The sequence below is a fragment of the Ovis aries genome, chromosome 3 (assembly GCF_016772045.2).
Source record: "Ovis aries strain OAR_USU_Benz2616 breed Rambouillet chromosome 3, ARS-UI_Ramb_v3.0, whole genome shotgun sequence".
In the NCBI taxonomy this organism is placed as follows: Eukaryota; Metazoa; Chordata; class Mammalia; order Artiodactyla; family Bovidae; genus Ovis; species Ovis aries.
In genome coordinates this window covers 94,380,487-94,404,126 of record NC_056056.1, presented here as the reverse complement: position 1 = coordinate 94,404,126, position 23,640 = coordinate 94,380,487, and the positions used below count along the sequence as shown (strand labels likewise).

Genomic DNA, 23,640 nt, shown 5'->3' with positions numbered 1-23,640 from the left:
ACATTAATGTGGTTATTTCATAGCATTATGTGCACACTTTGCCTAGTGGATATGAAGTAAAGTGAGGCTTGCCCACCTAGTTATATATTTTATTCAGCTATATAAGCCATATTTAGCTGATTCTGTATATAATAAGCAGTAAGTCCATATCAGTAATAAAGTTCTCATGAATTTGGTATATTTTGTACTTGATACTTTGTTATTTATATTGTTGTTGTTGTTATTCAGTTGCTAAGTCTTAGCTGACTGTTTGCAACCCTATGCACTATAGCATGCCCGGCTCCTCTGTCCTCTACTATCTCCTGGAGTTTGCTCAAGTTCATGTCCATTGAGTCAGTGATACTCTCTGACCATCTCATCCTCTGCTACCCCTTCTCCTTTTTATTTTTTAAATTTATTTTCTTTTCTCCTTTTGCCTTTGAAGAATGAGTTGGTTCTTTGCAATAGGCAGCCAGTGTATTGGAACATCAGTTTCAGCAACAGTTCTTCCAGTGAATTTTCAGGGTTGATTTCCTTTATTATTGACTAGTTTGATATCTTTGTTCCCAGTTTGGAACCAGCCCATTATTCTGTGTCCCATTGTAACTGTTACTTCTTTACCTGAATACAGATTTTGCCAGAGGCAAGTAAGGTAATCTGGTATTCCCATCTCTTGAAGAATTTTCCAGTTTGTTGTGATCCACACAATCAATGTCTTTAATATAGTCAATGAAGCAGAAGTAGATGCTTTCTGGATATGGAGATACCATATTATCCTGCAATCCCATTCATGGGCTTATATCCAGAGAAAACCATACTTTGAAGAGATACATGGACCCCCCACCTTGTTCATAGCAGCACTGTATACAATTGCTCAGACATGGGAACAACCTAAGTATCTACCAACATATGAATGGATAATGAAGATGTGGTATATTTGTACAAAATATTACTCAGCCAAGAAAAGAAATAATACCATTTGTAGCCACAACGATGGACCTAGTGATTATCATACTAAGTGAAATAAGTTAGAGCAAGACAATATATATATCATTTATGCATGGAATCTAAAAAGTGATACAAATGAACTTATTTTCAAAATTGAAACAAATTCCAGACTTAGAAGCTTATGGATACCAGAGGGGAATGGTGAGCAGAGGGTATCAACTAGGAGGTTGGAATGAACACATATACACTACTATATGTAATATATATAATCAACAGACATCTACTGTATAGCCCAGTGAACTTTACTCAATGCTGTGTAATAACTTACATGGGAAAAGAATCTGATAAATATTATATATATGTGTGTGTGTATGACAATCACTTGGATGTACGCTTGAAACTAACACAATGTTGTAAATCAGCTGTATTTCAACTTAAAAAATTTTGAAGTAAGTTTTAAAATAAGGTTTATTTTTTTCTAAGCCTTTTCTTTTTTACTACAGAAATTTGAAAACAATGTTGTAAAGAGAAAGGAAATAAACCACAAGTTTGTTAGTCTCAGGATATCAGAGAATTAATTAAATTTGAAAGGTTTTAAAATGAATCAAAGGATATTCTTTCTGTATTTAAAATGTACTGATGGGCTTAAGATATAAATTAGACTTAAACTTATTTATTTATCACATATGATAGCAATATATCTTCAGTTAAGTCCCTACTCAAGTATTATTTCCTTAAGGAGATTTCCTTGACCACCTATTCTCAGAATAGCTCAGATCTACCATCCCCATATACCTCCTTATCCTTCCTTCTATTAATAATATTCCCAGTTTTTATTGCCACCTGTTGTTGTTGTCATACAGTTGGTAAGTCATGGCCCACTCTTTGCAACCCCATGGTTTGCTGGTTTCTCTGTCCTCTGCTGTTTCCTAGAGTTTTCTCAAATTCAGGTCCATTGAATTAGTGATGCTATCTAACCATTTCACCCTTTGCCAGTCTCTTCTACTTTTGTATTCAATCTTTTGCAGCATCAGGGTCTTTTCCAATGAATCAACTCCTTACACCAGATGGCCACAGTATTCCAGAGGTCATAGCTGGCAGAGTATTCCAGAGGTCATAGCTGGCAGTGGTCTTTTCCAATGAATCAACTCTTCACACCAGATGGCCAGAGTATTGGAGCTTCAGCTTCAGCATCAGTCCTTCCAAATGAATATTCAGGGTTGATTTTTATTAGGATTGACTGATTTGATCTCCTTGCAGTCCAGGGGAATCTCTGGAGTCTTCTCTAGCACTACAACTAGAAAACATCAATTCTTCAGCACTGATCCTTCTTTATGGTCCTGCTCTCACATCCATACATGACTGCTGAATAGACCATAGTTTTGACTGTATGGGCCTTTGTTGGCAGTAATATCTCTGCTTTTTAATACACTGTCTAGGTTCGTCATAGCTTTCCTTTCAAGGAGCAAGCATCTTAATTTCATGACTACAGTCATCATCTACAGTGATTTTGGAGCCCAAGAAAATAAAATCTGTCACTGTTTCTACTTTTTCTCCTTGTACATGCCATAAAGTGATGTTAGTTTTTGTAATGTTAATTTTCAAGCCAACTTTTTCACTCTCCCCTTTTACCCTCATCAAGAGGCTCTTTAGTTCTTCTTCACTTTCTGCCACTAAAATGGTATCATCTGCATATCTGAGGTTGTTGACATTTCTCCCGGCAGTCTTGATTCCAGCTTTTGATTAATCTAGCTCAGCATTTCACATGTTGTACTCTGCATATAAGTTAAATAATCGGGGTGACAATGTATAGCCTGATCGTACTCCTTTCACAATTTTGAACCAGTCCGTTGTTTCACGCCTGGTTCTGTTACTTGACTCACATATAGGTTTCTCAGGAGACAGAGACGGTGATCTAGTACTCCCATCTCTTGAAGAATTTTCAACAGTTTGTTGTTATCCACAAAGTCAAGGGCTTTAGCATAGTCAGTGAAGCAGATGTTTTCCTGGAACTACTTGGCTTTCTCCAAGACCTAATGAATGTTGCAATTTGATCTCTCTTTCTTCTGCCTCTTCAAAACCCAGCTTATACATCTGAAAGTTCTCAGTTCATGTACTGCTGAAGCCTAGCTTGAAGGATTTTCAGCATCACCTTGCTAGCATGTGAGATGAGCACAGTTGTAGCTGGGACTTTCTTTGGCGTTGCTTTTCTTTTGGATTGGAATGAAAACTTGACTCTTTCCAGTCATGTGGCCACTGCTGAAGTTTCCAAATTTGCTGGCATATTGAGTATAGCACTTTAACAGCATCATCTATTAGGATTTTTAAATAGCTCAGCTGTGATTCTGTCACCTCTAGCTTCCTCATAGTAATGCTTCCTAAGGCCCACTTGACTTCACACTACAGGATGTCTGACTCTAGAAGAATGATCACACCATCGTGATTATCTGAAATTCTGTGTTTTCTTGCCACCTCTTGTTAATCTCTTCTGCTTCTGTTATGTCCTTATCAATTCTGTCCTTTATCATGCTCATTCTTGCCTGAAATGTTCCCTTGATCTCTGCAGTGTTTTTGAGGAGATGTCTAGTCTTTGCCCTTCTATTGTTTTCCTCTGTTTCTTTGCATTTTTCATTTTAGGAGGTCTTCTTATCTCTGGTTGCTGTTGTCTGGAACTCTGCATTCAGTTGGCTGTGTCTTTCTCTTTCTCCTTTGCATTTCTCTTTTCTTCTTTCTTCAGCTATTTGTAAGGCTTCCTTGGACAACCACTTTATGTGGGATAGTTTTGGTCACTGGCCCCTGTACAGTGTTACAAACCTCCATCCATTGTTCTTCACACACTGTCTACCCGATCTAATCCCTTGAATCTATTTGTCACCTCCATTGAATATAATGTAAGAAATTTGATTTAGGTCATAACCTGAATGTCCTGGTGATTTTCCCTACTTTGTTCAATTTAAGCCTGAATTTTGCAATAAAGAGCGCATCATATTAGCAATAGTCAGCTACAGGTCTTATTTTTGCTGACTGTATAGAGCTCCTCCATCTTTGGCCTCAAAAAACATAAGCAGTCTGATTTCAGTATTGACCATCTAATGATGTCCATGGGGCTTCCCAGGTGGCTCTAGTGGTAAAGAACCCCTCCTGCCAATGTAGGAGAGGCAGGTTTGACTGCTGGGTTGGGAAGATCCCTTGGAGGAGGGCATGGCAACAAAGTCCAATATTCTTGCCTGGAGAATTCCATGGACAGAGGAGCCCAGCAGGCTACAGCCCATACAGTCGCAAAGAGTCTTACATGATTGAAGCAACTGAGCTGCAGGGCAGTCGCAATGTCCATGTGTAAGGTCATTTCTTGGGTTGTTGGGAAAGGGTATTTGCTATGACCAGTGTATTCTCCTGTCTAAACTCTGTTACCCTTTACCCTGCTCGCATCCCAAACCAAACTTGCCGGTGGTTCCAGGTATCTCTTGATTTCCTACTTTTATATTCCAGTCCCCTAATGAAAAGGACATCATTTTTGGTGCTAGTTCTAGAAAGTAGGTCCTCATAGAACTGGTCAGCTTCAGCTTCTTTGACATCCGTGGTTGGGGCATTGATTTGGTTTGCTGTGATGTTGAATGGTTTGCCTTGGAAGTGAATCGAGATCATTCTTTCTTTTCAGGTTCCACCCAAGTACTGCATTTTGTACTCATTTGTGGACTGTGAAGGCTGCTCTTCTTCTTCTAAGGGATTCTTGCTCATAGTACTAGATATAATGAATTAAGTTTGCCCATTCCTGTCCATTTTAGTTCACTCATTCCTGAGATGTTCTATCTTGCCATCTCCTGCTTGACCATATCCAGTTTACCTTGATTCATGGACTTAACACTACAGGTTCCTATGCAGTATTGTTCTTTACAACACTGAATGTACTTTCACCATCAGGTACAACCATGATTGCTCATCATTTCCACTTTGTCCCAGCTGCTGCCTTCTTTCTGGAGCTATTAGTTATTGCCCTCTGCTCTTCCCCAGTAGCATATTGGACACTTTTCTACTTGGAGGGCTCATCTTCCAGTGTCCTATCTTTTTGCCTTTTCATACTGTTCATGGGGTTTTCCAAGCGAGAATACTGGACTGGGTTGCTATTTCCTCTTCCAGTGGACCATGGTTTGTTGTAACTATTCACTATGACCCATCCATCTTGGGTGGCCCTGTACTGCACGGCTCATAGCTTCATTGAGTTATACAAGCCTCTTTGCCATGACAAGGCTGTGATCCATGAAGGTTTTACAATGAATGAAAGGATACTCTCTTTATGAAGAATGTAATTATAGAAAAGCTTAAAATATAAATTAGACATAAAAGAATTTATTACACATGAGAGCAATATACCTTCACTTAAAATCCTTCTCAAATATTATTTCCTTAAAGAGGCCTCTTGACCCCTCTATCTCCGAGTAGCTCAGACAGATTAATACTATCCCCTTGTACCTCCTTTTTCTCTTTCCTATTCCCAGTGCTTACTACCACCTGCTGTCATACTATGTGTTTATATGTGTTTACTATAATCTCCATGAAACCAGGGACTTTGTCTTGTGTATAATTATGTACAACCCTATCCCAGTTCCTGGGTATATAGGAATTGTTAAGTAATGAAAGAGAGAAGAAGGGCGGGGGGGTGGGGGAAGAAAGTAGGTAGGTAGGTTTTCAGCATAAAGTTAAAGAAATTTAGAGGGGCTGGTAGTTATACCATATTGAACACATATTTTTATGGTTATAATCATGCCCCAGGGGACCTGAATAAATGACCAATGCTTTGCATTCTCCTTTTCCTTTTAATATGGTTTAGATTGATGACCATGTGGTTCTGTCCTATGTTATCTCCCGCATATCATTTGTCTCCATCCCCTATTGTTAACAGCAGTGATATTGCTAATATTATGTTAAAACATGTATACAGAAGTTTTTCAAATATAATCTTTGTGTTAGTCCTTTGAATTCAAAACCAATAATTCCAAGTATTTTAATAGTTTAGGTATTTACCATAGAGATGGTATAAAATGGGTAGCTGACACAGCTTTTTATACCCTTGCTGAGATGAAATGGAGATAAAATTCCTTGAAGTCTTCAGTTCAGCTCAGTTCAGTCACTCAGTCATGTCCAACTCTTTGTGACCCCCATGAACTGCAATTCACCAGGCCTCCCTGTCCATCACCAACTCCTGGAGTCAACCCAAACCCATGTCCATTGGGTTGGTGATGCCATCCAGCCATCTCATCCTCTGTCGTCCCCTTCTCCTCCTGCCCTCAATCTTTCCAAGCATCAGGGTCTTTTCCAATGAGTCAGCTCTTCGCATGAGTTGGCCAAAGTATTGGAGTTTCAGCTTCAACGTCGGTCCTTCCAATGAACACCCAGGACTGATCTCCTTTAGGATGGACTGTCTTAGGGATAGTTTATATTTGTGAATGAGAAATAAGACTGTTATTTCATTTTTAATATTTTCTATCAGTAGTTGAGAGGCATTGGTGGGTGGAAAGAGTCATTTTCTTGGCTTGGATTAGTCCATTTGGAGCTTCAGTATACTAAATTATCTGTTTTGGGGGACAAGGTAATGTAATATATCCTAATATAAGTAGATGTGTATACTTCAGAAGTAACTTGTAGTCAGGAACGAAAACCTCTTCTTGGAATTTAAGGCTTAGTTTTGAACTGTTAATGATTATGAAGACATTTTCTTTCCTGGAGTTTGTCAGGAATATGAATACCTGTCTGTGATCATGGTTCGGCCTCTACTGTGGTGTTTGGAGCAAAGTTGAAGAAATGATGCCTACAGGCTACTCTGTGCCTTCTTTATTAGATTCTCTCTGATTTTAGGAAGAAAAGACTCCCCACCCCCTGCAAAAACAAATTCCTGTTTCTTAATGGTTTTTCATCTAAGTAACTTCTGTCATTTAGTTGTGAGAGGTGTTTATTTGCTTTTTGGTGGGTTGTGTTTTTTTTTTTGGTACAATTTTCATAGAACTCCACTTTATATGAGCTATAACCAGTATCTTAATACATTGTTAGTTCCATGTTCTTGAAACAATAGGACAGTTTAGATTGCTGCAGTGATATATTTTTAAAAGAGAGTGGGTAGTATGGGTTAAAAATAACAAAGGAGCTCAAACTCTGATGGAAGTTGATATAAGAAATTGCTTCATTTCACCCTTAAGTTCAAAATAACTCCCAAAGCATCTGGCTTCACATCTGTAAATGCCCTTTTAAGGATTTTGGTTAGCTGTCATTCAGGAGTAGAGATCACTTAGACCTCATTAGCAGACAAATATTCCCTTTGAAAATGACATGGTATCTACTGTAATCTTAGAGTGTTTTAATAGTCTCTTCTATGCTCAGCAATGAAACATTTCAAAAGTGACTGACAGCCAATTGATGTAATTCATGGTGATCTTTTGTGTTGACAGAGCTTTAAAAAGTCATGGGAAATTACTACTGTACCCAGTGAAGCCGCCTCCTTTTTTTAAAAAACTGCCAATATCCTGCAAAACATGACAATTTTCTCTTTGACTGCCACTGTTTTTTATTTCTATAACATGACACGATTCCTCCTTATTATTAGGATTTCTTTTGATAGATAGAATGTGTTCCCTATTGGTTATGCTCATTTTAAAATAGAAAATTTTTGGTTCCCCAGATTAACTCTCTTACTTTTCTAGCTTCCACATCAAGACAACCTTTCCAGTAGCCACATTCCCACTCATGAGGAAGAATGATTTAACGTATAAAATTTAAAATTTTAAAGTGATTTTAGTCCTTCTCTGAAGAAGAAACACATTGAAAGGAAGAGGGTGAGAAATCACTTATTTTTGTGGGTGTTTTTCCCTAAAGCACTCTCAAGTTAAAAAGCTGATATTTTGGGTAATTTTATAGGTGACAGAATTTTTTTTCCAAAATTCAAAGTATCCAAATTCAAACTATCAAATGAATAGAAAGGACCTGGGTATGTGCTAAGTTGCTTCACTCGTGTCTGATTCTTTGAGACCCCATGGACTGTAGCCCACCAGGCTTCTCTCTCCTTGGGGATTCTCCGGGCAAGAATACTGGAGTGGGTTGCCATTCCGTGCTCCAGGGGATCTTCCTGACTCAAGGACTGAACCCATGTCTCTTATGTCTCCTGCATTGGCAGTCATGTTCTTTCCCACTACCCCAACCTGGGAAGCCCAACCCTGGGATGGAACCCAGGTCTCCCACAGTGCAGGCAGATTCTTTACTATCTGAGCCACCAGGGAAGCCCAGAAAGAGCCTAATGATTAATATGAACTTGTCTGATGAATTGTGGGAAGTCGTAAAAAACTTAGTCCCATTGTTGCCCTAACTTATCTTTCTTGGAACTGGGTCTTTTATCTTTGCCATTATGTTTCAAAAGTAGCTGTTTTTGGCTGATCCTTAGGGGGTAGAAGTTACCTTTTCCCTTACTTGAATCTATTACTAAAGCATTATTATGAGTTGACATGTATTTTTGGAGAATGAATTGTGTATTTGGCCCTGTGCTGTGTGCTGTTTGAGGAAGTGGTTGTTACTCAGTCGCTAAGTCATGTCCGACTCTTTGAGACTGCTTGGACTGCAACACACCAGGCTTCCTGTCCTTCGCTATCTCCTGCAGTTTGCTCAGATTCGGGTCTGTTGAATCAGTGATGCTATCTAACCATCTCACTCTCTGCCGCCCTCTTCTCTTTTGCCTTCAAGCTTTACCAGCAGCAGGGTCTTTTCCAATGAGCAGGTTTTTCAATCAGATAGCTATAGTATTGGAGATTCATCTTCAGCATCAGTCCTTCCAATGAATATTCAGCATTGATTTCCTTTAGTACTAATTGGTTTGATCTCCTTGCTGTCCAAAGGACTCTCAAGAATCCTCTCCAGCACCACAATTTGAAAGCATCAATTTTTCAGCCTTCTTTACGGTCCAGCTTTCACGTCTATATATGACTACTGGAAAAACCATAGCTTTGACTATATGGACCTTTGCCAGCAAAGTGATGTCTCTGCTTTTGAATACACTGTCTAGGTTTATCATCGATTTCCTTGCAAGGAACAAGTGTCTTTTAATTTCATGGCTGCAATCACTGTCCGCTGTGATTTCAGTGCCCAAGAAAATAAAATCTGTCACTATTTCCACTTTTTCCCCTTCTATTTGCGATGAAGTGATGGGATGGGATGCCATGATCTTAGTTCTTTGAATGTTGAGTTTTAAGCCAGCTTTTTCATTCTCCTCTTTTACCTTCATCAAGAGGCTCTTTAGTTCCTCTTCACTTTGCCATTAGAGTGTTATCATTGGCATATCTGAGGTTATTGATATTTCTCTCAGCAATCTTGATTCTAGCTTGTGTTTCATCCAGCTCAGCATTTCTCATGATGTAATAAGCAAGGTGACAATACATAGCCGTGATGTACTCCTTTCCCAGTTTTGAACCAGTCTGTTGTTCTGTGTCTGGTTCTAACTGTTGCTTCTTGACCTGCATACAAGTTTCTCAGGAGACAGGTAAGGTGGTCTGAGATGTACTCAAATCTCTATAAGAATTTTCCACAATTTGTTGTGATCCACACAATCAAAGGCTTTAGTATAGTATTTCTGATTATGGTCCTATTAATAATTTAATTTAATATTCCACAGCATAATATAGTCACTTTTACTGAAGTACAATTCCATCTTTTAAACATTGTTTTGGAATATCATTTGATTTAAAAATGTGTAGTACCTCCCTTCATCTTTAACTCCAGTTTTCCCCTTCTGTCATCTACTCACTTCTCTGGATTATTATCTCATTAGACTAAAAGAAGATACAAGTTCATTCATAGCCTTAAACACCAAAACTCCCCTGCCTACCACAACCCCACCCCTTGACATATTCTTGTGAAAATGAAAAGTTAAAGACGTGGGAAAGAAAGGTAAAAAAAGGTTCCATTTTACTTTCTCTTTGTGTTTCTTTTTGGGGAATGTGAATAGTTTTTTATAGTTGAAATACATAGTAGGTATCAGTCATTAAAATTTTTAACTTAATTTTTTACACAAGGTAAAATCAAAGCATGGAGATGTATAGTTGATGTCAGCCCCTGAATCTGATAGTTCAGCGTAATATACATAAAAATGTAGCACTCCAGGGCTGCCATCTTAAGCTTATGCTAAAAGGCACTGGCTGAAATCATTAAGATGAGACCATAATTTGAAGGTTGATGACTTGGATTTGAATCCCAGTTTAATTTCATTTTTTGTTTCTCTTACGGTAGAATGGAAGTAATAATTATACCCACTTAACTTACTTCTTCTGGTTGCTAGGAGGGTGATATAAGAAAATGAACTGTGAAGTGGTTTAGAAAGTTTAATTCTATAGACAACAGTTTTCTTCCTCATCCTGCTCTCGAAGAAATTTACAGATGGCTTTTTATCTTATCAGTACTGCCTTCTCTAAGGATCTCTTCTATAAGAAAAGGAAAATAGTATTAACAAAAGAATGTTTAGTCTTCATAATAAGTGTGTTAGAAATTATTAATATTTTACAGGTAAATAAATAGGCTTAGAGAAGTCAAGAAATTTTGTCAGTATCGATAATTTGTAAGTAGTTGCTCCCTGATTTCTCTGATTCCTGTGCTCATGTTTTTTTCTTTCATAGAAACTGATGTAGTTTATTTATATATTGCAACTGTTTCAAAATTCCTATGTTCATTGTGCCTTATTTTGAAACTTACTGTCATTTACTGTCTTATTCTTTTAGTAGGAGTTTATTTTATTCATTTGGCAATTATTTATTTCCAGGTTGTATGCTAAATACTATCAGTTTTTTATCTTAGCCTAGCCTTTATTTTAAACCAAAGATATGAGTTTAAAATAGTGACATTTACTCGTATAGTAGGGGGAAATGCCAGATTCTTTGGGAAGTCAGGGAAGTCTTCACAGAGGAAGTGATACCTAATCCTGTGTTTTCACTTTAACATTTACAGAATACAGAATGTCTCTGCCATTGTGCCTTTTGTTTTTCTTGCACCAGCAGATTCATAATGAGCCATGCATCCAAGGGTAAATAGTCAAATGACCCTTACATGTTCTTGTTATTTTCTAGCTTGTCCAGATTATTATCAATACAACACACTTGGAGAAATCCTGTAAGTACTTGGAGGAATTTATCACCAATATCACTAATGTCCTTCCAGAGACAGTCCACACTACCAAGCTGTATGGCACCACGACTTTTAAGGTGAGAAAGTCCTGCAGTACTATGGAAGTGCTTCTGGTGTGCTGGGGCATTATACCTATCCTTGCTTTGTTTCTCCCATAAGTCATACATGGTCTTGAGAATAAGTCCTTATTATTTCCTTAGGAAAACAAACACTAATGCCTATTTTGTGGTGTTTAAACTAAAAAGGGTCTATAGTTGTATTCACTGAATCTTCCTTATATTTCATACATAAAAATGACTGTTTTCCTCTATTGACTGCCTGGCATTCAAGAAGTTTTAAGTTTGGTCTAGAAAATGGTGATTATAGCTGGAATCAACAGCAATTAAAATTTAAATTTAACCATCTTCTCTTCTCTGTGTCCTATTTCTAGTCTTTTTTCTTTTTTTAACCTTACTAGAACATGTATGTTTTAGGATTCTGTTGCTATTGTTTGATGATTTTAGTTTTGGAGCAACTATATGTTTTGAAATCCAGAAGTTGATATGAATTAGATATGAAGTTCAAGAATTGAAATTTTGTTCTCTATTTCTCTTTATTGATACATTCCCTTGAGAATAGCTTTAAGAATACAAATCAAATTTGATTCATGTTGCTTATTATATTTTATGAGATATAGAAATTGTTGGTATGATCTACTTTTTTTCTGTTCTAAGAAAAAAGAAGTGAAAGAACCTGTCCAAAGCAAGCTTGAGAGAAAAGAACAAAGCTAGAAGCGTTACACAGTCTGATTTCAAAATGTATTATAAAGCTATAGTAATCAGAATGGTATGGTATTGACATAAAAACAGAGATATAGATCAATGGAACAGATTGCAGAGCCCAGAAATAAACATGCATATATGGTCAATTAATTTATGACAAAATGGCCAAGAATGTATAATGAGGAAAGGATGGTCTTTTCAAAAAAGTAAATCAAAACCACAATGTGATAATGCATCACACATGTTAGAATAGCTATCAGTAAAAATACAAGAGATGATAAATACTGGTGAGGATATGTAGTAAAGGGAACACTTGTACACTGTTGGTAGGAATGTAAATTGATATAGCCACTATGGAAAACAGTATGGAGGTTCCTCAAGAAATTAAAAATAGAGCTTGTAATTTCTTGAGGAACCATATGATCTGGCAATTCTGCTTCTGGATGTGTATTCAAAGAAATTGGAAAATTGTATTTCAGAGTTATATATAGTTCCATGTTCATTGCAGGAATAATCACAATAGCTACAATATGGAAACAGTCTTCAGATAAGTGGATAAAGAAATGTTTTATATATATATACACACACACACATATTCTCCATATATGTATTGATATTGATATGTGTGTATATATGAATATTATTCAGTTATGAAAAATAAGGGCATCTTACCATTTGTGACAGTGTAGATGGACCTAGAGGGCATTATGCTAAGGAAAATAAGCCACACCAAGAAAGGCAATTACTACTTTTATATGTGGAATATTTTTGAAAAATTAGTAGAAAAGTGGTTGCCAGGTACTAGAAGAGTAGGTTAGGCAATAGAGAGTAGTTGGTAAGGAGGAACAGACTTTAGCTTTAAGAGGAAAAAGAGCTAAGGATCTAATGTAAAGCATGGTTTCTGTAGTTGATAGTACTGTATTGTATAATAGTTGCTAAGAAAATAGAACTTAAATGTTCTTATAGAAAAAAAGGTAATATGTGAGGTGATGAATGTGTTAAATAACTAGTGATGGAAAAAAAATACTCTCACGATATATATGTGTGTTAGATCACCACAATGTATGGTTTTAAATATCTTATGATTGTTTTCAGTGAAGCTGAAAAAAAGGAAAAAATGGTATGTGTAACAACCAGTGTATTCTTTCTCTAGGTTTATCATTACATAGTCTGCTAGATGAGTTACACATTTATGATGTGACCTTGGGTTATTTCAAATTATCTATAAAGTTACTTACAATAAAATTTATTATACATGATTTATATTTGTAGCATGTAAACTTTTCAATAATGTCTCATTTTATTAATATTGATTCTCTTTTAGTGATGGATAGACTTATTTTATAAAGAGGCCCCAAGTATTAATATGAAAATATGACAAGAGATTTAAGAGTTTTAGGATGACTTTCCTTACGTAATTTAATAGGAATTATAAATATTCTTAAATATTATCATTATTATGGAACATGGGTAATAATTTTATCAAAAAGTATTTCTACATGATTTCTACATGTGGAATCCAAAATTTCCCCTTGAAAGAAAATGAGGTAGGGACTTATAGTTGAGTGTTGAATAGAAAATAGGAGAGAGAATGTGATGTGCATTTATAGTTGTTTATCCTATGTGTGTGATGTAATTACATACATATGTATGTACGAATATGTAATATGTACTACTATTCTTCCTCTAATCCATTTCAATTTTCTTATTTCAAGGGCTTTTCAAATTATGGTTAGAAATCCTCCCAGAGGATGACTTGTGTATTTTGTTGTTGTTCCAGCATTAAAATTGCTGAGGGAAAATTAAAGGCAGACAGGAAGGCATAGAGGTTGAGCAGCCAGTTAAATACTTAGTAAAGGAGAAGTTCTGGAGACCACTAAAGGTCATGTTGACAGTGCTTATTGGAAACACTGATTGCTTAAAACACATTGAAAGTTTATTTTTACCAGGACTGTTTCAAAGCAGCTAACCCAGAACTCAGTATAAACACGGCAATTATAAGAGCTTCATATTGTGTATTTTCCTAAGCTACTGTTTCCAGAAAACTTCCCCTTGCAGATGGAAACCTTAATGCTGAAAATGGGGCAAAAATAATCAGAAGGTCTTCAAGGTATTTTCTTCCAGAGTTCCTTCTTCTTTTTACCATATGTGACCCAATCAAGCTGATATTCTTAGCTTTCCTTGTTTATAAGAATTCCCTCACTCACTTACAATATAAAATGAAGGTATTTTACATCACAAATATTGCCTGTGTACCTACTATTAAATAAGGTAGATTTTTGGGTAGAAGAGAAAATACTTAGTCCTTTAGTTTAGAGTTTATAATCTATAGGGAAGATAGTCACTGTAAATTCTGTAAAGAACTGTGCAGAAAAAAAAGCTATAATAATACAAAAAATACATTTAACTTCTCCTTTATTCTGAAAGTTTTTATAAAGCATTTGTTACATACCAGGCAATAAACCAGTCTCCTGGCTTGACATAGCTTATATTCTAGTGGTGATAGATGACACACAAACAAAAAATTTAATATAATGTCAGGAGAAGGCAATGGCACCCCGCTCCAGTACTCTTGCCTGGAGAATCCCAGGGATGGAAGAGCCTGGTAGGCTGCCGTCTATGGGGTCGCACAGAGTCGGACATGACTGAAGTGACTTAGCAGCAGCAGCAGCAGTGTTAAGAACTAGGAAGAAAAAGAAATGACCTGGATGAAATCAGAAATTGAATCACTTGTATTTCTAATAGATAAGCATTTCTAGTCAGAGCTAGGCCTTCCTAGGTGGCTCTAGTGGTAAAGAACCCACCTGCCAATGCAGGAGATGTGGGAGATGTGGGTTGGAAAGATCCCCTGGAGGAGAGCATGGCAACCCACTCCAATATTCTTGCCTGGAGTATCCCACGGACAGAGGAGCCTGACAGCCTGCAATCCATAGGGTCTCAAAGAGTCAGACAAGACTGGAGTGACATAGAAGTTACAGTATAGTAGAAGGTATTATGTAGTCAAGGTGATCAGTATGCAGAGGGGTCAGTCTGGCAATGTTGTATGTATCGTTTGTGATAGGAATAGTAAGAGACAAGATTAGGAATCATGATTTCTGGATTTTAGGCCACAGTAAGGAGAAGGCAATGGCACCCCACTCCAGTACTCTTGCCTGGAAAATCCCATGGACGGAGGAGCCTAGTGGGCTGCAGTCCATGGGGTTGAAGAGAGTCTGACATGACTAAGCGACTTTGGACATGACTGAGCGACTTCCCTTTCACTTTTCACTTTCATGCATTGGAGAAGGAAATGCCAACCCACTCCAGTGTTCTTGCCTGGAGAATCCCAGGGACGGAGGAGCCTGGTGGGCTGCCATCTATGGGGTCACACAGAGTCGGACACGACTGAAGTGACTTAGCATCAGCAACAGCAAGTATTTTTTATTTTACTTGAAATGAAATGTGAGGCCATAAGAAGACTGGAAATGGTGGTAATAACCTGATTTTATAATGGGTAACACTGGTTGCAATGTGGAAAATATACAATAGGTCAATAAGAGTGGAAGAAGGAGCCAAATCTGAAGGTCATTACAATAGTCTAGGTAAGAGAGACTGATCATCTGGACTATAGCAGCAGGGATAGAAGTGTAAAGAAATATTTTTGAAGGTAGAGATGGCAAGTTTTACTGCTAGATTGCGTATGAGGTTATAAGAGAAAGCATGGGGTCAAAAATTATTCCAAGATATTTAAACTAAGCAAACTAGATGAGTAGTGATGCTATTACCTAAGATAGGGAACAGCGAGAAAATAACAGGTTTGGGGAGTGGCAGTAGAATCAAGATTGCCATTTTTTTAATATATTATATTTGAAATATTTAGTAGGCATTTATCATAGAGATATTAAATTAACAGGATAAAGTCATAGTTGTACATAAAACTTTAAAACTCATGTATATATAAAGATGGTATTTAATACCATGGAGCTGGCTTTCTGCTGGGAATTGAGTATAGATAGAGAAAAGCTGAAGAACAGGGAAGTCCATGAGGTTGCAAAGAGTCAGACTCTTGCTAAGTCAGACTTAGCAACTAACTGAATAGCAACAACCAAAGAAAAGGCATGAGGTTTGAGCACTAAGGAAAATCAACTTTGACAGGTCTAGAAGAGGTGAGTGGTACTTATCCCAGCTATGAAACCTTCAAGGAGGACTTACCAGAAAAGGCTCAGTAGGAGGTGTCCAACACAAGTATCTTTGGACCTGCAGAATGTATCCAGAGAAAGGATGACGAAGGGATAAGGGACATTTTTAGGTGAGGCAACTTCATGTACAAAGATGAAATAACGAAATAAAATTGTACATGTCCATATCAAATAAGGGTAGCAGTGACTTACAGAAGTAGGTAAATATCAATTTGTGAAGCACTTTGCTTTATAATGATGGATAATTTGAATTTCATCCTAATAAAATCTTTGAGAGACTTTAAGCAAGGGTATGTCTCAATTTTAAAAAATAATTGTTTATTTTGCTTATTTGGAAGGAAAAGGACACTTCCCTGATGGTCCAATTGTTAGGAATACTTGCAGTGCAGAGAATGTGAATTCAATCCCTTGGGGAACTAGGGTCCCCTATGCCTCGGAGCAACTAAGCTGACTCCATGCACCACAACTAAGACCTGAGTCAGCCAAATAAATAAATAAATGTTAAAAAAAAAAAAGAAAGGAAGGAAGGAAACAAGGAGACAGGAAGGAAGGATTGAAAAAAGGATGAAGAGCAGAAAGGACAGGAGAAAAGAAGGAAAAAGGAAGGAATAAATAAATCACAATTACTTGAAATTCATAATCAGAAGAAATGAAATATATCTACAAAATATGTTGTATAACTCTATGCTAATAAATTTGAAGATCTATTGGAAAATGTGTGATTAATAAATGATACAAGAAAATACAGAAGATTGGCATAACTATGAAAGAAATGAAAATATTAAGTATTTCTTGAAAACAGGAAGGAGTCACATAATTTTATAAGTGAATTCATTTATGCTTTCATGAAACAGATAACTTCTGTATAATTTAAAATACTCTAGACTATAGAGAAAAAAGGAAAATATCTGTTAATTTTTGTGAAGTCAACAATGATTCAGAAACTAGAGAAACCACAAAAAGCCCTGAACAATTTATGTGAAAATCATAAATAATGAAATATCAAACAAAAGCTGGAAGTGCATAGAAAATAGGGATAAACTAAGGTTATGAATGCAATGATGATCAGTACTATAAAATTATATAAAATTATTCACTACTGTAATAGGTCAACTGAAAAAAAAGGCATGAATATTTTAAAAGGTATTTATTAATATATAAGACAGATTTTATTCTCTTGGGCTGCAGAATCATCTCAGATGGTGACTGCAACCATGAAATTAAAATACCCTTCCTCCTTAGAAGGAAAGTTATGACAAATCTAGATAGCATATTATAAAGCAGAGACATCACTTTGCCAACAAAGATCCATACAGTCAAAGCTATGGTTTTTCCAGCAGTCATGTACGGATGTAAGAGTTGGATCATAAAGAAGGCTTAGCGCCAAAGAATTGATCCTTTCAAATTATAATGCTGAAGAAGACTTTTGAGAGTCCCTTGGATTCAAGGAGATCAAACCTGTCAATCCTAAAAGAAATTAACTCTGAATATTTGTTGGATGGACTGATGCTGAAGCGGAAGCTCCAGAACTTTGGCTGCCTGATGTGAAAAGCCAACTCATTGGAAAAGACTCTGATGCTGAGAAAGAATGAAGGCTAAAGGAGAAGGGGCGACAGAGGATGAGATGGTTAAATCACAATAACCGACTCAATGGACTTGAATTTGATCAAACATTGAAACATAGTGGAGGACAGAGGAACCTGGCACACTGCAGTCCATGTGGTTGCCAAGAGTCAGACATGACTTAGCAACTGAACATTAGCAACAGCATATGTAAGACCACATCTCTTCCTGGTAAAATCTCTTAGTAAACCCCTCTATCAGCAATTGACAGATTATTAGCAGAAAATTAGTAAGGCTGTAGCTTAACTGAACTGTGCTATCAATCAGCTGGATCAAATTGACATTTATAGAATATTTCATCTAATAACAACATAAAACATATTCTTCTCAAAAGTCATAAGAACATTCACCAACACAGATTTATGTTCTGGGTATTAAAACACATCTTAAAAATTTTAAAGAATAAAAATCGTATGAAACTTGCTCTCAGGCCAAATGGTATTAAACTCTAGAAATAAATAATAGAAAGATAGATAGAAAACCCACAGATATTTGGAGATGAATCTATATGCTTCAGAAAAACACATGGGTCCAAAAAAATTTTTTTCAAGAGAGATTAAGAAAGACTTCAAACTATATTGTATGAGTCCACTCAAACTCATGTCCATCAAGTCGGTGATGCCATCCAGCCATCTCATCCTCTGTCATCCCCTTCTCCTCCTGCCCCCAATCCCTCCCAGCATCAATGTCTTTTCCAGTGAGTCAACTCTTCGCAAGAGATGGCCAAAGTAATGTAGTTTCAGCTTCAGCATCAGTCCTTCCAATGAACACCCAGGACTGATCTCCTTTAGGATGGACTGGTTGGATCTCCTTGCAGTCCAAGGGACTCTCAAGAGTCTTCTCCAACACCACAGTTCAAAAGCATCAAGTCTTTGGCATTCAGCTTTCTTCATAGTCTAACTCTCACATCCATACATGACCACTGGAAAAACCATAGCCTTGACTAGATGGACCTTTGTTGGCAAAGTAATGTCTCTGCTTTTGAATATGCTATCTAGGTTGGTCATAACTTTCCTTCCAAGGAGTAAGCATCTTTTAATTTCATGGCTGCAATCACCATGTGCAGTGATTTTGGAACCCCCAAAAATAAAGTCTGAGACTGTTTCCGCTGTTTTCCCATCTATTTCCTATGAGATGATGGGACCAGATGCCATGATCTTCGTTTTCTGAATGTTGAGCTTTAAGCCAACTTTTTCACTCTCCTCTGAAACTTTTAAGGTACAACAACCAAAACATGATCCATCAAAGAGAATACTAAGTTGGACTTCATTAAATTGAAAAACTTCTGCTATAGGAAAGACACTGTTAAGAAAATGAAAAGACAATCAGAAAATATTTGTAAAAGGCTTATCTAATAAAGGACTTATATCTAAAATATGAAAAGAACTTGTAAAACCCAACAATAACAAAATTTAAAACTGGGTTTAATATGCATTCACTCTAAAAGTGGGCAAAAGATCTGAACAGATATCACACCAAAGCATTGAAAGGGTATTATAAATTAAACAACAGTTAGATACCATTGTACAGTTCTTAAAATGACTAAAACCCAAAATAGTAACAACAATTGCTAGAGCAATAGCAACTTTCTCATTCATTGCTGGTGGTAATGCAAAGTTCAGTTCAGTTGCTCAGTCATGTCTGACTCTTTGCAACCCCATGGACTGCAGCACACCAGGCTTCCCTGTCCGTCACCAACTCCCAGAGCTTGCTCAGACTCATGTCCATTGAGTTGGTGATGCCATCCAACCATCTCATTCTCCGATAATGCAAAATGGTAATGTTATTTTGGAAAACAGTTGTCAGTTTCTTACAAAGCTAAACAGAAATAGTCTTTCTATGCAATTGATCAAGCATGTTCCTTGATAAGGGGTGAATTGAAGTCTTAATCCACACAGAAATCTACACATGAATGGCCACAGCACCATTGTTCATAATTGCCTGCATTTGAAGACTACCAAGATGTCCTTCAATAGGTGAATGAGTAGACAAACTGTGATGCATACTGACAATGGAATATTATTCAGTGATGAAAAGGAGTGAGCTATCAAGCCACAGAAGACCTGGAGAAGATTAACTGCACATTGCTAAGTGAAATAAGGCAATTTGAAAAGCTACATACATGATTCTAAGTATAAGACACTCAAGAAAGTTAAAATTTTGGAGAAAGTAAAATGATCAATTATTTCCAAGATTTGGGGATAAGCGAGGTAGGGATAGTTAGAGCAGAGTGGATCTTTAGGGCAAGAAAACTCTTCTGTATGATTCTGACTGTAATGGTGAATACATGGCGTTATCCATTTGTAAGTACCCATAGGACTGTATAACATGAATAGTAAAACCTGATGCAAACTATAGACTTTAGTTAATAACAAAATGTCAGTATTGGTTCATCTGTCATAACAAATGTTCCACACTCACTCAAGGGTTTTTTTAATTGGGGAGCCAGCAGGAGGGAGACAGGGGTGCAGAATCTGCAAATGCTCTGAGCTTTCTCTCAAGTTTTCTTCAAGCCAGAGTTTCTAGAAAATAATGTTTATTAAAAGAAAATTTAGTAAAATGGGAATTCAAGGACAACATTAGATTATCATACAAGTATATAAATAAGCAAGTAATCAGAGAAATGTTCTTGAAACTGTTCATATAAGTAAACATAGTTAGTACCTATATTAGAGTATGTAAATACCTTGCAAAATTATGCAGGTTTTAAAAAGGTGAAAATGGAGAAGAGGTTATGAGTTAGCATAAAATTTGGAGGTTAGAATTTATAGGACATAGTAACTGACTATGGAGAGGAATCAGTGGAATCTAATATGTTGCTTAGATCTCTGCCTTGAACTGAAATGAACAGATGAAGAGTGGTTCAGTGCATGAAAGGAGGCACGCCAGGCCTCCCTGTCCATCACCTACTCCTGGGGTCCACCCAAACCCATGTCCATTTAGTAGTTGATGCCATCCAACCGTCTCATCCTCTGTTGTCCCCTTCTCCTCCTGCCCTCAATCTTTCCCAGCATCAGGGTCTTTTCAAATGAGTCAGCCCTTCGCATCATGTGGCTAAAGTACTAGAGTTTCAGCTTCAACATCAGTCCTTCCAGTGAACACCCAGGACTGATCTCCTTTAGGATGGACTGGTTGGATCTCCTTGCAGTCGGATTATAATTATTTTAGTCCTGGACTTAGAATAATATTTAAAGTTTCTGTGAACCATAATGTAGGAAACAATCAGATAAATGTCTCTTTAACAAGAATGAGTTTGGACAGAGATAGAAAATGGCAACCCACTCCAGTACTCTTGCCTGGAGAATCCCATGGAGGGAGGAGCCTGGTAGGCTACAGTCCATGGGGTTGCAAAGAGTCGGACACGACTAAGTGACTTCACAGTAAGTGAAAGGCATAGGAGGTGATGAAATCACTCAGAAAAGTGAGAGGATTAGAGGCCAGAAAAGTAAAAGAAAAACTATGTCCTGAAAGCCAAAAAAGAACAGTGTTATAGCAGAGAATGTTCAACAGAGGATGGTCAAGTAAGATCAGCCTGAAAAATGAATATTAGATATGGTAGCCTGGTGAATTACCCTGGACCAATCCATGTTGATGGATTGTTAGCATTTCAGTTTAGACTATTTTGCCTTAAAAATGTTTTTCTCGGAGCTTTAGTCCCATGACACTTCTTAGCACCTTTTATATGCCACTGTACATCACAACTCTTTTAAATAGGGTTTCTCAAACTTACTTGATTTAGGAACATTTTTTGCTATTGTTGCTGAGTCAGACACGACTGAGCGACTTCACTTTCACTTTTCTCTTTCATGCATTGAAGAAGGAAATGGCAACCCACTCCAGTGTTCTTGCCTGGAGAATCCCAGGGATGGGGGAGCCTGGTGGGCTGCCATCTATGGGGTCACACAGAGTCAGACACAACTGAAGCGACTTAGCAGCAGCAGCAGCAGCAAGCACTTTTCAGGACTATTGTTAATTAGTCCTGATATTGTTAATTTTTGTAAATGTGTGCCCATTTTTGAAGAAACTTCATTATAAAGAGTCTAGAAAGGTGGGATAGTAACTAGTGGAAACAGAGCATTAAATTTGGAACTTCAGGAAACCTACAATAAGGAAAGTAAAGAGACTAGCAGTTTTAAGAGAGGTTGGTATTCTCAGGAGGGAGGTTCTTGGAATCCCAGAAGAGAAGAGAACAGGATCCTGAGAATGAGTATAGTTTTGATAGTTTGTTTGATAGATAGTTGAGTGTAGTTTGATGGATAAGAAAGTAAAAAGAATGCAGATAGCTGAGAGCAGTGAAGGCAATTTCTTATTTGGTAAATCTAAATAATAGCTTGTCTTGCAGACACAAAATAGAAAAGATTCTACTGAACTTTTGGAAAAAAAAATTAATGGAGACTGTAATATTACTTGATATTCTCAATTATGTTACTTTGTTTGAGATGTTTCCAAGCAGAAATTTCTGCTTTCTTTGTAATGCAATTCTGAATGATTATAAATATTTCATATTTCATAGGATGCCAGACATGCAGCTGAAGAAGAGATTTATACCAACTTAAACCAGAAGATTGACCAGTTTCTACAGCTGGCTGACTATGACTGGATGACAGGAGATTTGGGCAGCAAAGCGAGTGATTATCTAGTGGACCTCATTGCCTTTCTACGTAGCACCTTTGCTGTGTTCACACACCTTCCTGTAAGTGATGACTGCTTTTATTTTGTCCATCATATAGAAAAAAGATTTCTTAAAATCTAGGTTGGTGAAAGATATTTGTTTCTGCTGTAACTAGCCAGAAAGCTATGGGTATAAAATCTCACATTATAATTATCCCTTGACAAGATATACAGATTTCTTCTATCTTATTCTAAGACTTCTTTTTTTCATTAACATTTGCATTTTGTTTATTCTGGAAATGATTCCTAATATTATGTCTGCTTATATATCCCTGCTAACTTCAAGGTAATTGGTACAACACATGATGGATGCCTTGGTGGAAGTAAAATAGAAAATTAGGAGTTAGAATTTTAGATATATGTCTTTTAATTCTATAATATCCATTTAATTTTTTTTTAATATCCTCAAATTCTCTGGTAAAATTCTCCAAGATTTTTCTAATTTGTTTATCTTTTCTCTATTTTCTTGAGCATATGTATCACTGCCTTTTAAAAATTGAAGTATAGCTCTTTTCCGGTTATCGCGGCGTAGGGAACTGTGAGCAGCAAAGTCTCCCGCGACACCCTCTACAAGGCGGTGCGGGAAGTCCTGCACGGGAACCAGCACAAGCGCAGAGTTTTTGGAGAAGGTGGAGCTTCAGATCAGCCTGAAGAACTATGACCCTCAGAAGGACAAACGTTTCTCGGTCACCGTCAGGCTTAAGTCCACTCCCTGCCCCAAGTTCTCCATGTGTGTCTTGGGGGACCAGCAGCATTGTGTTGAGGCCAAGGCTGTGGATATCCCCCACATGGACATTGAGGCGCTGAAAAAACTCAGCAAGAATAAGAAACTGGTCAAGAAGCTGGCCAAGAAATACGATGCCTTTTTGGCTTCCGAGTCTCTGATCAAGCAGATCCCCCGAATCCTGGGCCCAGGCCTGAACAAGGCTGGCAAGTTCCCTTCCCTGCTGACCCACAATGAGAACATGGTGGCCAAAGTTGATGAAGTGAAGTCCACGATCAAGTTCCAGATGAAGAAGGTGCTGCGTCTGGCAGTGGCTGTTGGCCACGTGAAGACGACAGATGATGAGCTTGTGTACAACACCCACTTAGCTGTCAGCTTCCTGGTATCATTGCTCAAGAAAAACTGGCAGAACGTCAGGGCCTTGTACGTTAAGAGCACCATGGGCAAGTCCCAGTGTCTGTACTAAGGCACAGCTTAATAAACCATCAAAAAAAAAAGAAATTGAAGTATAATTTATTTGCAGTATTATGTTAGGAACTTCCCCGCTGGTCCAGAGATTAAGATTCCTTGCTCCTGATGCAGGGGGCACGAGTTTGATCCCTCACTG

At 37.4% G+C, this 23,640-nt stretch overlaps 1 protein-coding gene and 1 pseudogene across 2 annotated transcripts in view; both read left to right on the top strand.

Annotated features, from left to right (window-relative positions):
• EXOC6B (exocyst complex component 6B) overlaps positions 1–23,640 on the top strand; it is a 708,301-nt gene that overhangs the window by 429,571 nt on the left and 255,090 nt on the right. For both annotated transcript variants that reach the window (XM_012173630.3, XM_060412346.1), the window contains 2 exons: positions 11,019–11,153; positions 22,152–22,331. In XM_012173630.3, coding sequence (XP_012029020.2) covers positions 11,019–11,153; positions 22,152–22,331 — 315 coding nt within the window. The remainder of the gene's footprint in view (positions 1–11,018; positions 11,154–22,151; positions 22,332–23,640) is intronic.
• Positions 22,615–23,534, top strand: LOC105607912 (large ribosomal subunit protein uL1-like; annotated as a pseudogene).